This window comes from Sminthopsis crassicaudata, chromosome 6 (assembly GCF_048593235.1).
Source record: "Sminthopsis crassicaudata isolate SCR6 chromosome 6, ASM4859323v1, whole genome shotgun sequence".
Lineage (NCBI taxonomy): Eukaryota > Metazoa > Chordata > Mammalia > Dasyuromorphia > Dasyuridae > Sminthopsis > Sminthopsis crassicaudata.
Genome location: NC_133622.1, coordinates 187,015,273 through 187,030,336, shown reverse-complemented (window position 1 = coordinate 187,030,336; position 15,064 = coordinate 187,015,273). Strand labels below are relative to the sequence as shown.

At 33.3% G+C, this 15,064-nt stretch overlaps 1 protein-coding gene across 3 annotated transcripts in view; it reads left to right on the top strand.

The window, feature by feature from the left end:
• The window catches only part of HTT (huntingtin), a 225,660-nt gene that overhangs the window by 52,420 nt on the left and 158,176 nt on the right, over positions 1–15,064 (top strand). For all 3 annotated transcript variants that reach the window (XM_074274096.1, XM_074274095.1, XM_074274094.1), the window contains exon 6: positions 9,821–9,959. In XM_074274096.1, coding sequence (XP_074130197.1) covers positions 9,821–9,959 — 139 coding nt within the window. The remainder of the gene's footprint in view (positions 1–9,820; positions 9,960–15,064) is intronic.

Sequence of the window (15,064 nt, the reverse complement as noted above, 5' to 3'; positions counted from 1 at the left end):
TACATTTTACATGTGTTACAATATAACCTAGATACAATATATGTGTGTAAATACCATTTTCTTGTTGCACATTAATTATTAGCTTCCGAAGGTATAAGTAACCTGGGTAGATAGACAGTAGTGCTAACAATTTACATTCGCTTCCCAGTGTTCCTTCTCTGGGTGTAGTTGTTTCTGTCCATTATTGATCAACTGGAAGTGAGTTGGATCTTCTTCTTTTAGCTTTTTCTTGGTAACGAGCAATATTCTCCCCCCCGCCATTTGCCACTTGCCTTTTGAAATACTGATAATTATATTTTCTAATTATTTTGTTCATCATCAAAAAATATGTCTTCTAACTTGTTTTCATGATTAAAAAGTGTAGTGGAAAGAGCCCTGAACTAGAGTCAGGAGACAGTTGATTTGCTTTGTGATTCTCAGCAAATCACTTAATTTTTCTGAGTGTCATTTAAAAAAAATTTATAAAATGAAGATAATATTTATACTGCTTGTTTCTTCAAGTTCTGCAAAGGTCAAATGAAATAATGAGATGTATCAAAAATTTTGAGACTTAAAAAATCATAGCTCACCTTGATAGTTTCTTGTGGTCATATTCTTAGCATATTTCTTATAACTCTGCAAGGTAGATAGTGCCATATTTTATTCTGACTTTATATAAAACTGTGTGAAGTTTATATCTCATTCTGCCAAGTATTTGTCAAATAGTGAATTCTTATTCCAAAAGCTGGGGTCTTTGGATTTGTCAAACACTAGGTTGCTATAGTTATTGACTATTCAGCTCTATGAATCTAACCTATTCCACTGATCAACTTCTCTATTTCTTAGCCAGTACCAAATGGTTTTGATGACCGCTACTTTATAAAATAGTTTTAGATCTGGTACTAAGCCACCTTCATTTGCTTTTCTTTTCATTAATTCCCTTGGAATTCTTGATCTTTTTGTTGTTTAAAATAGTTTCTTGGGAGTCTGATTAGTTATAGTACTAAATAGATTAATTTAGGTAGTGTTGTCATCTACCTATCCAAGAGTACTTGACATTTTTCCAGTTGTTTAGATCTGACTTTATTTGTGTGGAAAGTGTTTTGTAGCTTTGTTTATATAGTTCCTGACCTTCCCTTAAATAGATTCCCAAATATTTTATTCTATTGACATGGAATTTCTCATTGTATCTCTTGCTGTTGGATTTTATTAGAGATGCATAAGAATGCTGATGATTTATGAGGATTTATTTTGTATCCTTCAACTTTGCTAAAGTTGTGGATTACTTCTAGTAGTCTTTTTTTAAGTTGATTCTCTGGGGTTCTCTAAGTATACCATCATATCATCTGCAAAGAAGGCAAATTTGGTTTCCTCATTATCTACTTTAATTTCTTTAAATCTTTTCTTTTAATGGTTAACCTCTCTTTCTATTGCTTGTATGGTATCAATTTGAGATCCTTAGTCTGTTTTACTCTGGATATTCTTCCACTTATCAATGGTTCTTACAAGGTAGTACTCAGGACAAATATTTTCTGAATGTTCCAGAATCCAGTAGTAGTATTGTTTCCTTGTTTCTGGCAGGTATGTTTTTCTTAATGTATTTGATTGAATGTGATTTTCAGGGTGCTACCAAATCACACAGTTGACTCATTTTGAATTTGTAGTACATGCAAACATTCATGTCTTTAAACTCTCCAACCAGGATTTTCTTATCATACTTTTTGAGTTAATTACTTTAAAAAAAAATTTCTATTCCAAATTCTCTCCTTTTTCTTAGCCTTTTCCCCACTCATTGAGAAGGCAAGAAATAAAATAACTTCCATGAAGTTATTCAAAACATTTCTCCATTAGCCTTGTTTCCAAAAACAAAAAACAAGAAAAATAAATGGAAAAAATATACTTCAGTCCATACTCTATATCTGATGGTGGATATCATGGAATTATTTTTTTTTCCTTTTAAAAATTGTAATGTTTTATTCCCCCCCAATAAATGAAAGACAATTTTTAACATTCTTTTTTTATTTTAATATTTCAACATTTTATTTTCCCCACTTACACATTAATTTTTTTCATTTGCTTTTAAAACTTCACTCCCCTTCTCCTTACCCTCCATAAAAGTCTTGTGAAAGAAAGCACAGATTTCCCCCTCCTCCTTAAGAAAAAAAAAGGTTTAAAAAAAAAGAGTATACATCAATCTGTATTCATATATAATCAGTTCTTTCTCTGGGTATGGATAACATTTTTTATCAGAAGTTCTTCAGAGTAGTCATGGATCATTGTATGGCTGAGAATAGCAAGACATTCACAGCTAATCATCCCACAACATTGCTATTAACTTTATACACAATATTTTTCACTTTGCTTGAGTTCTTGGAGCCCTTTTCAGGTTTTTTTTGAGAATATCCTGCTCATCATTTTCCATAGAACAATAATATTCCACCATAATTACATACTATAGTTTATTCAGCATTTCTCAATTGATGGGCATTCTCTCATTTTCCAATTTTTGCCCTGAGAGCTGCTATAAATATTTTTGCATAAGTTAGGATTCATGCCTAGTAGTGGTAATGTTAGGTTTAAGGATATGCATGATTTTTTACCTTTTATACACCTCTTTTGGACATAGTTCATATCTTTTGATCATTTGTCATTTGGGGAATGACTTTTTTTTTTTTTTCTTTTAAAATTAATTTCACGGGACAGCTAAGTGGCACAGTGGATAGAGTACGAGCCCTGAAATCAGGAAGACCTGAGTTCAAATGTGACCTCAGACACTTAAAACTTCCTAGCTATGTGACCATGGGCAAGTCACTTAACCCCAATTACCTCAGCAAAAATAAAATAAATAAAGTAAAAGAAATTTCACTCAAGTTCATATACATTTGAGAAATGTGGTTTTCACCAGAGAAACTTGCTTCAGAATTCGTTTTCCCATGCTGTTTGTATTTCCCTCCTTATTTATTCTATTCTCTCTCTCTTTTCACCCTGATCCTTCTCAAAAGTATTTTGCTACTGACCACCCTTTTCCCCTAGTATGCCTTCTCTTCTATCAACTTCTCCTTTCCCATATTACCTTCCCCTCCTACTTTTCTGCAGGGTCAGGATAGATTTCTATACCCATATTGAGCCAGTTCTCATGAGAGACTTCCCTTCCTCTCCCCTCCTTATTCCTTTTCCACTACAGAAGTTTTTCTTGCTTCTTTTTTGGCAGATAATTTGTATAGTTAATTTTTTGAATTCAATTGTAAGACTATATTTATCCTTATTACTTCATCTCATTAGATTTGATCTAACTTGGGGCAGGTAGGTGGCGCAGTGGATAGAGCACCAGCCCTGAAGTCTGGAGGACCCGAGTTCAAATCTGGTCTCAGACACTTAACACTCCCTAGCTGTGTGACCCTGGGCAAGTCACTTAACTAACCCAGCCTCAGGGGAGGAAAAATAAAAAAAGATTTGATCTAACTTTTAAGCTTGTTGAGATATTTTTGGGTACTGGTTATCATTCATTGAGTTAGTTTTCTCTTTTAGATTTGTTTCATATTCAGTTTTCTTAAACATATCATATACCTTTATAGCAGTCATTGATAAAGATGTGAAGGAAGCATAAGATCAGGTAGAGATTAATGGAATACTTCACTAGACACTGAACTTTTAACCATTGGGTTCTGACTTTTCAGGCAATTCTAAATTAATGTAATTATATTGTTTACAATATAACAGTGTTGTCTAGTCAATATTGCTTCTTGTTTTCCTGAGATCTTGTGAAGTATTTTGTTAAAATCCAGATAAATTCTATTGGCAACATCTTTGCGTTTCCCATTTAATTTAATCAGAAAAGGAAAGTTTACATGACCTGCTTTAGATACATCCTTGCTGTCTTTTTGTAGTCCTTATTCCTTTTTTATATATTCACTAACCACTCTCAGGAAGAATCAGGGTCAGGCTAACAATTGGCCTACAATTTTCTTGTGTAAAATGAGAAATTTATCCTTATTCAGTCTGGAGAGAATAGCATTTTGCCTCCTTTCCATAGTGTTTCAAAAATCACTGATGATGGCTGCATGTTCTTTGAGTCCATTGAGTTGTAGTTCATTTAGTTCTGTTGATATTTTTCTGCTGAAGAGCCAAGGGCCTCTTTATTTTCCTATTTATCTTAGTTACCAGGTTTCTTTTAATCGTGTTTATTCTTTCATTTCCATCATTCTCCTTGGATAAAACAGAAGCAGAATATAAATTAAGTAGATCTGCCTTCTTTCCATCATCCATTATTTTCATCTTGTGTACATGGTTGGTGGTCCTTGGAGCCTCTTTTTTAAATCGTGAAAATTTAAAAAAAAATTTTTTTTCTATTGTTTTACCAGCTCAACTCATTCTGATTCTAAATGTTCCTTATATTTTTCTTGTAGGACCATGCTATATTTTCAAATTTGTTTTTCATTAGCCATCTTTTGTTCATTACTATTTTTAGGCTTTCTTGAAATGTAAATTTATTGCTTTATATTTTTAGTTCTTTTTTTTATAATAGCATTTTATTTTTTAAAATTCATGCAAAGATAGTTTTCAGCATTCATCCTACAAAGTCTTGTGCTACAGGTTTCTCCCTCCCTTCCTACTTCCCCCCTACCCTAGATAGCAACCAATCCACTATAGGTTAAACTTGTAAAATTCTTCTACACTCATTTCCACATTTATCATGCTGCACAAGAAAAATCAAATGAAAAGGGAAAAAAATGAGAAAGAAGAAAACCAAGTAAATAACAAAAAGATGAAAATGGTATATTTTAAATTTTTTTAATTTTATTTTTAAAATACACATTGCTTTATGAATCATACTGGGAGAGAAAAATCAGGACAAAAGGGAAAAACCATGGGAGAAGAAAAAAATCAGAAAAAAGAAGTGAACATAGCATGTATTAATTTATATTCTATATCCTTAGATCTTTTTCTGAATGCAGATGGCATTTTCTATCCAAAGTTTATTCAGTCCAAAGGGATTGCCTTAGATCAGTGAATCAGTGTGAAGAACCAAGTCTTTTTTTTTTTAATATTAATAATTTTTTATTTTATATATATATATATATATATATTTATAATATTATCCCTTGTATTCATTTTTCCAAATTATCCCCCCCCTCCCTCTATTCCCTCCCCCCGATGACAGGCAATCCCATACATTTTACATGTGTTACAATATAACCTAGATACAATACATGTGTGTGAATATCATTTTCTTGTTGCACATTAACATTAGATTCCGAAGGTACATGTAACCTGGGCAGACAGATATTAGTGCTAACAATTTACATTCACTTCCCAGTGTTTCTTCTCTGGGTGTAGCTACCTCTGTCCATCATTGATCAACTGGAAGTGAGTTGGCTTTTCTTTATGTTGAAGATTTCCACTTCCATCAGAATACATCCTCATACAGTATTGTTGTTGAAGTGTATAGTGATCTTCTGGTTCTGCTCATTTCACTCAGCATCAGTTCATGCAAGTCTCTCCAAGCCTCCTGCTGGTCATTTCTTACAGAGCAATAATATTCCATAACCTTCATATACCATAATTTACCCAACCATTCTCCAACTTATGGACATCCATTCATCTTCCAGTTTCTAGCCACTACAAAAAGAGCTGCCACAAACATTTTGGCACATATATGTCTCTTTCCGCTCTTTAGTATTTCTTTGGGATATAAGCCCAATAACAGCACTGCTGGGTCAAAGGGTATGCACAGTTTGATAACTTTTTGGGCATAGTTCCAAATTGCTCTCCAGAATGGCTGGATTCTTTCACAACTCCACCAGCAATGTATTAGTGTCCCAGTTTCCCCACATCCCCTCCAACATTCATCATTATTTGTTCCTGTCATCTTAGCCAATCTGACAGGTGTGTAGTGGTATCTCAGAGTTGTCTTAATTTGCATTTCTCTGATCAGTAGTGATTTGGAACACTTTCATGTGAGTGGATATAGTTTCAATTTCTTCCTCTGAGAATTGTCTGTTCATATCCTTTGACCATTTATCAATTGGAGAATGGTTCGGTTTCTTATAAATTAGGGTCAGTTCTCTATATATTTTGGAAATGAGACCTTTGTCAGAACCTTTGTTTTTAAAAATATTTTCCCAATTTGTTACTTCCCTTCTAATCTTGTTTTCATTAGTATTATTTGTACAGAAACTTTTTAGTTTGATGTAATCAAAATCTTCTATTTTTGTGATCAATAATGATCTCTAGTTCTCCTCTGGTCATAAATTCCTTCCTCCTCCACAGGTCTGGGAGGTAGACTATCCTCTGTTCCTCTAATCTATTTATTATCTCCCTCTTTATGCCTAAATCATGGACACATTTTGATCTTATCTTGGTATATGGTGTTAAGTGTGGATCCATATCTAATTTCTGCCATATTAATTTCCAGTTTTCCCAACAGTTTTTTCCAAATAATGAATTTTTATCCCTAATGTTGGTATCTTTGGGTTTGTCAAAGATTAGATTGCTATAGATGTACCCTTTTTTGTCCTTTGTATCTAATCTGTTCCACTGATCTACCGGTCTATTTCTTAGCCAATACCAAATGGTTTTGGTGACTGCTGCTATATAATATAGCTTTAGATCAGGTACACTTAGACCACCTTCCTCTTAGTTTTTTTTCATTAGTTCCCTTGCAATTCTCGACCTTTTATTCTTCCATATGAATTTTGTTGTTATTTTTTCTAGGTCATTGAAATAGTTTCTTGGGAGTCTGATTGGTATAGCACTAAATAAATAGATTAGTTTGGGGAGTATTGTCATCTTTATTATATTCGCTCGGCCTATCCAAGAGCACTGAATGTCTTTCCAATTATTTAAATCTGATTTTATTTTTGTGGCAAGTGTTTTGTAATTTTTCTCATATAATTCCTGACTTTTCTTTGGTAGATGGATTCCCAAATACTTTATACTCTCAACATTTGTTTGGAATGGAATTTCTCTTTGTATCTCTTGCTGTTGCATTTTGTTAGTGATATATAAAAATGCTGAGGATTTATGTGGATTTATTTTGTATCCTGCCACTTTGCTGAAATTTTGAATTATTTCTAGTAGCTTTTTAGCAGAGTCTTTGGGGTTCTCTAAGTATACCATCATGTCATCTGCAAAGAGTGATAGTTTGATTTCCTCATTTCCTACTCTAATTCCTTGAATCTCTTTCTCGGCTCTTATTGCCGAGGCTAGCGTTTCTAGTACTATATTGAATAGTAATGGTGATAGTGGGCAACCTTGTTTCACTCCTGATTTTACTGGGAAAGGTTGTAGTTTATTTCTATTGCATATTATGCTTACTGACGGTCTTAAATATATGCTCCTGATTATTCTAAGGAATAGTCCATTTATTCCTAAACTCTCAAGAGTTTTTAGTAGGAATGGATGTTAGATTTTGTCAAATGCTTTTTCTGCATCTATTGAGATGATCATATGGTTCTTATTAATTTGATTATTAATATGGTCAATTATATTAATAGTTTTCCTAATATTAAACCAGCCCTGCATTCCTGGAATAAATCCTACTTGATCATAGTGTATTATCCTGGAGATGATTTTCTGAAGTCTTTTTGCTAATATCTTATTTAAGATTTTAGCGTCAATATTCATTAAGGAGATTGGTCTATAATTTTCTTTCTCAGTTTTCGATCTACCTGGTTTAGGTATCAGTACCATGTCTGTGTCATAAAAGGAGTTTGGTAGGACTCCTTCATCCCCTATTTTTTTCAAATAATTTATATAACATTGGGGCTAATTGTTCTTTAAATGTTTGGTAGAATTCACATGTGAATCCATCTGGTCCTGGGGACTTTTTCCTGGGGAGTTGATTAATAGCTTGTTCTATTTCTTTTTCTGAAATGGGACTATTTAAGCAATTTATCTCCTCCTCTGTTAATCTAGGGAGCCTATATTTTTGGAGGAAGTCATCCATTTCACTTAAGTTATCAAATTTATTGGCATAAAGTTGGGCAAAGTAACTCCTTATTATTTCTCTAATTTCCTCTTCATTGGTGGAAAGATCCCCCTTTTCATTTGTAAGACTAACAATTTGATTTTCCTCTTTCTTTTTTCTGATCAAATTTACCAAAGGTTTATCTATTTTATTGGCTTTTTCATAAAACCAACTCTTGGTTTTGTTTATTAATTCAATAGTTTTTTTACTTTCAATATTATTGATTTCTCCTTTTAATTTTTGTATTTCAAGTTTAATTTTTGGTTGGGGGAGAACCAAGTCTTTTAATAGTTGATTATTGCACATTTGTTGTTACTGTGTACAATGTATTCCTGGTTGTTTGTTTTGGTGAGCATCAATTCATCTAAATCTTTCCAGGCCTTTCTAAAATCAACTTGTTTGTCCTTTTTTATAGAATAGTAGTATTCCCTTATCTTTATATCCATAACTGATTCAGCCATTCCCCAATTGATATGCATCTACACAATTTCCAATTCTTTGCTACCACAAAAAAAGCTGCTACAAATATTTTTGCACATGTGTGTTCTTTTCTCTCCTTTATGGGAAAATGCTGTTGTGTTCCACACTCAGTTCCCCAGTCCTTTCTCTGGGTGTAGATGGCTCTCTTCATCTTAAGATCATTGAAACTGACCTCAAACATCTCATTGTTGGAAAGAGCCCTGTCCATCAGAATTGATCTTTATATAGCCTTGTCGTTGCTGTGTATAATGATTTCCTGGTTCTGCTCATTTCACATCAGTTCATGTAATAATAAAAAAATAATAATAAAAAACAATAATATCCCCTTATCTTCATGTATCATAGCTTACTTGGCCATTCTTCAACTTATGGGCACCCACTCAGTTTGCAGTTTCTTGCATATGTGAATCCCTTTCCCTCCTTTAAGATCTCTTTAGGATACAAGTCTAATAGAAACACTGCTGGATCAAAAGATTTGCACAGTTTGATAGCTCTTTGGGACATAGTTCCAAATTACTCTCCAGAATGGTTGGATCAGTTCACTATTTCACCCATAATGTATTAGCTGTTTTCCCACATTCCCCCCAACATTGGTCATTATCTTTTCCTGTCATTTAAGCTAATCTGAGAGGTGTAACGTTTATTGCCCATCTTTAAAAAATCTAAAGTGATTGATGTATTTACATGTGTATTCAACAATATCTTAGTCCTTTTAGATAATTAGCAGAATATTGAGAATAATGGAAAATAGTTCCTTTTCTGCTCCGTGGAAGAGGACTAGGCTTGGAGTTATGAAGACTTCAGTTTGGATGTGGCCATGGATACTTACTAGCCACATGGCTGAAGAAATTATCATTATCCAATTGAAGACATTAGTTTCTTTGTTTTGGACAGAAATGGAACTAGCAGATAAATAGATAATTGATTTGCCATTACTATGTTGGGCTTCTGTCCTCATCTGTTTCTCTTCTTTTTTGGAGGGGAGCCAGGGCCCATGTGGTTCTGAAGACTACTCTAAAGACAATATTACTTTTCTTCATGCTTCCTTTTATTTTCACTCAAATGTGCTCTATCATGCTTCACTCCTGTGTTTTTTTTACATATGTATATCCTCATAGCATATAATTCTGATTGTTCCTTTTTCTCTTTTTGTCTGAACTTTTTCTTTTGAGTAATTTACAGTCTTTCAGAGATACATTCTAGTTATAGATCCCATATGACAGAATACGTGATAATCTGGTGAAGGCAAATTTGTTTTCTTACATTAGAATCTCTAGCTATAAATAAATATCATAGAAGGCTTTTTCTTTTTCCCCGATTATGATGTGTTAAGATTTTTTTCTTGTCAAAATTGAGCAGAAGGAATAATCCAAATACTTTTCATGTTTACAGACCATATTTGGTAAATCTTTTGCCTTGTCTGACTCGAATAAGCAAGAGAACAGAAGAATCTGTACAAGAAACTTTGGCAGCTGCTATACCCAAAATTATGGCATCTTTTGGCAACTTTGCAAATGACAATGAAATTAAGGTACGGTTACTTTTTTCAAGTGCATGAACTTGAGACAAATTCTGTATTAATTTTTGGTTTGTAAGTAAGTAGCCTTTTGAGATTTGCTGCTAATGAATGTCTCCAAATGTTTCCAAATTTTGTTAGTTTGAATTGAACTGATTGGAGCCTCATTAGAGCAGGAGCTTTTCACCTCTAAAATGTATTTTTTTTTTTAAGTGTTACTCAAGTGTGCCATTTTAAGGCAGAAAATTCGAAGGATATATGATTTTTTGTTTTGTTTTTAGCATTGAAATAATCTTTTAATTAGTTAAGGATATTTGATTATCATGTTAACCTGATAGTTGGGAAGTAATCCCATGTGGAGCATTTTTGAATTAGAGGGCTTGAATTTGAATTCATGTTTGCTATCTTACTTAAGGTGGTCCTTTATTCTTTTTCCAACTTAATTTCTGCAAAATAGGGAATTGAACTAGATTACTTGATGGGTCATTTCCAGCTTTGATTATTGTAACTTATTAAAGATATTTGACAACTCCTTTGTACTTGTAAGTGCTGATTAATACTGGTCTTAGAGTCAGTTCTTCTGAAACTGATTGAATATGTGGCCAGGGATTCATGTTTGAATTCTGGGTCTTCTACAAGTGCCATGTTGAATGAGTTGCTTTATCTTTCTCAGTTTTTTTCATCTGTAAAATGGGAACCTAGAGAACCTATTTTTTAGAGTTGTTATAATAAATAAGAGATAATTTGCAAACTTTAAAACATAGAAATATCAGTTATCATTGTCATTGTCTTTATCATCATCATCATTCAAAGACTTTCTGACTTATATGTTAGTGTCTACCTAGATTTCTTGTTAGATCCCTTAAAAAGACTGAATTCTTTATTTCTGATGCATAATGTTTAGCAGAGAAAAAATTTTGAGTTCTTTTTCTTATTCTAACATTATTTCTTCTACTGAGCATGTGTGTGTATGTGTGTGTGTGCATGCGCACGTGCGAGTGTGTATATGTGTAAAATTTAGAGTCAAAGAGGAACTTAATGATGGCATTCTTATCTTTGTGGGGAAGTGAATGTAGACCAGTGGAAACTCTTGGATCTTATTGTCCTTGGGAGAAGATATAATTTTCAGACATTTTTAAAGAATTATATTGTAGGAGCTTTGATAACAGGAACCATTTAATTACTAAACCATTAGGGGTTTATTTGGAATGGATAGTCTGGTATTACTCTTTGGTGGGGTCAGTTAGAGTACTGGACTGGGAGATGGGAGATCTTTGTCTGTTTCCTGCTCTAGTAGGAGTGAATTGTGTATTAGATGATCTGTCAAATTTCCTATAGTGGTAACAATTTAGTTCTTATTCTTGCTAACTATTGATTGTGGGGAATTGAATTTTTTTTTTTTTTTTTTTTTTTTTTTTTAATCCATCCATATTCAGGGAATTGTTTTATTGCCTTGAAGCATCTAGCCAAAAGTCTTTCATATAATAGGCACTCAGTGCTTGTTTTCTGAACAAAGAGATGGTTTGGATGGTTTAGGACAGGGACATTTTAACCATAATTCATTTTTCTTATAGTGATTATTTCTTCTGTAGAACTTTTCGTTCTCAGTAGCCTTAGCACAGTTTGTAAATAGCCCCATTGTTTTCATTGTTATCAAGAGCATGCATTTATAGAATCATGCTGTAGAAGCAGAGAGTTGGAAGAAAACTCTAAGAATCCTTTTGTCTGATTCTGTTATTTTATTAATGTACCCATTTGACTGTTTTGAGTTTTGGAGAGGGTAAGTGTCTTGACCTCTGATGACAGAGCTGGAACTTAATTCCAAGAATCACATTTTTGGAAAGGAAATCAGCATAGTGAGGAATTTTAAATCCTTGATGTCCCTAGGACTGTTGAATGAACAAAGGGCTTTTTTTCTAGAGGCAGGAAACCTAGGAAATTATATGATAGCATTTTCTTTATTTAAAATTTCCAATACTGTTTTATTTTTCCAAATACATGTAAAGATGATATAGGTTAAGGAGATCGTTGTATACTTCAACAACAATACTATATGATGATCAATTCTGATGGATGTGTCCATTTTCAGCATTGAGATGAACCAAATCAGTTCATGAATTGAACCAACTACACCCAGCGAAAGAACTCTAGGAGATGACTATGAACCACTACATAGAATTCCTAATCCCTCTATTTTTGTCCGCCTGCATTTTGGATTTCCTTCACAGGCTAATTGTACACTATTTCTAAGTCTGAGTCATTTTGTACAGCACAACAACTGTTTGGACATGTATACATATATTGTATTTAATTTATACTTTAACATATTGAACATGTATTGGTCAACCTGCCATCTGGGGTGGGGAGGAAGGAGGAGAAAAATTAGAACAAAAGGTTTGGCAGTTGTCAATGTTGTAAAATTACCCATGCATATATCTGGTAAATAAAAACTATTAAAAACAAAAAGATGATATAGGTTAAATATATGCAGTTCTTTTAAACATATTTCCATATTTATCATGTGCAAGAAAAATCAGACCAAAATGAGGAAAAAAAGAGAAAGAAAACAAAAAACGTAATAATACTGTGCTTTTATCCATATTCAGTCTGCATAGAGAGAGCTCTCTGAATGCAGATGACATTTTCCATTCTAAGTTTATTGGAATTGCCTTCTAAAACTGCATTGTTGAGAAGAGCCAAGTCCATCATATAATCTTGTTAATGTATACAATGTTCTCTTTGTTCTGCTTGCATCAGTCAGCAACAGTTCATATAAGTCTTTTCCAGGCTTTTCTTTTTTCTTTATGTTGGTAATTATTGAGAAGGATCGCTTTTTTTTTTTTTTTTTTTTTAAACTTTGGCTCTCGAGAGCACTGAGCAGAATTAGGTGTGGTAAAGAAGCTGAAAAAGCAGAGTTTGACTCAGTATAAGTGTTATATGAATGTAATCCTGGAGAAGTTACTTAACCATTAGTTAGGAAACCTTAATTTTCTCATTTGGAAAATGAACTGAATGAGGAAGTGGCAAACCCCTCTAGGATTTTTGCCAAGAAAACCCCATGAATAGTGTAATCCATGGTTCAGGAAAAGTTTGACATGCTGAACTGAACAACATTAACAACATATACTAGTAGGGATGTAAAGACAGAAATGAAACAGATCCTGGTATTAAGGAGATGATATGCTACTGGAGTAAATAAACAACATCTACAATTAAAAGTTGTGCAAAAAAAAAATAAAATAAAATATATATATATATACATAAAACACAGGTTAAATATAAGACAACTTTGAGAATGGAGGCCACACAAGTTGGGAAAATTAGGAAGAGCTTCATATAGCAGGGGATCTTTGAACTCAATTTGAAAGGAAAAAAGGGATTCTAGTAGGTGGAGATGAGGAGGGAGGCCATTTCAGTCATGATGTTCAGTTGGTTTATACAGACTGTTTTTAGATAAGAAAGCCAATCAATAAACAAGCATTTATTGATTAGCACATATATATACATATACAAGCCTGCCAGAAACAAATTTATTTAATTTGTCATTAGCCTGTATTCCAACCATTTCTAGTTTAGAGAGAGAGAGAAGTCCAAAATGATTAAAATCTCTCTCCCTATCCTTAATTTATCCTCTACCTTCTCTCACATGTGACTTGATTTGAGGTAATGGAGGAATCTTGAACAAGGTAAAGAGACATATTGTCTTAAAATATAGTTCTTTCAACATTTCAAAACAAGACTTGTTCCTTTCTGGGCCGTTACAGTCTTAATGTTTTCCTGGAGCAAACAGGACTCGCTCCCTGAGATCATTAATTCTTTCTCAGTGCTGAAGGATGTTTCATAGAGCCTTAGCTTCAGGGGTTAGGAAGAAGAGACTGTTACCAGACGGATCAATAATCCAGTTACTTCAGGGATTTGAAAAGAAATGATCTTAACAAGATAAGATATATTTTTTGCCCAAGGTTTGGTTTATTACACTTAATATATATTTCCTTAAGAAGAAGTCTTTTTACCTAATCTGTTTTCAAATCTGAAAGTCTGGAAAGGGTATTTTAGACCAGGGAAATTTCTTAATATTTCTACATGACATAATAAAAAGAATGTTTTTAATGTTTCCATAGGGACATCTAGTTTGAAATGTTTAATAGTAATTATTAATGTGTGGCTGAAACTCAAATTATCAGCATTGAGATAATAACCCAATAAAAGAGTTAAACCCATAGATTAAGATAAGGTTGTTAGATCCTTGAAGAATACTCACAGATAAGTATAATATGTAGGTGATGAACCAGAAAAGAAAACTTAAGACAGACAGTTCACATAGGTAAGGTGCAAATCAGGGGAAGAAAAGAGTATCAAGAAAACCAAAAGAGGAGAAAGTATTTTGGAGGAGTAGGTGATTATCAGTGTCAAATGAAGCAAAATAGGTTCAGAAGTATTAGGAATTGAGCTAAGATCATTAGATTTGATAATTAAGTAATTAGTGATAACTTTGGAGAGTCCCTGAATATGGCGGACTATTTCATTTATTTATTTATTTATTTTGGTCTTTTAAGCACTTTTTTTTCTTGATTGACTTTAGATTAGTATTTGAGGCATTCATGATTTTAGTCTCAGGCCACTTTGTCTTCCCTCAGCCACAAAGACCCTTTCCTTTACTCTCTCTGCAGACAAGTTTGTCCGTTCCATCCTGTCTTTTCCATCAAATTGCTCCTATCATCCCCACTTTCCTTCTTATCCTTAATTTTTCCCTATTTACTAGCAGTTTCCTGCTTTTTACAAACATGCCTATGTCTATTCCATCCTCAAAAAAAATCCAGACTTGATGGAATTTTCTTACCGGATAACTGTTGTCCCCCATCACTCCTGTCTTTTGTGGAAAACTTCTTGAGAAGGTTGTATACAAGAGGGGCCTTCTTTCTCAGTCTCTTCTTTACTCTGCAGTCTGGCTCCTAGCCTAATCATTAGAGTAAAACCACTCTCTTTATGGTTGCTAATGGTCTCTTAATTGCTAAACCCAAAGGCTTTTTTCAGTCCTTATTTTTGTTGGCTTTTGTGTAGCCTTTGCTTTTTGTTTAGTTGCCCTCTTCTTTTTTATGCTATCTTCTCTAGGTTTCTGT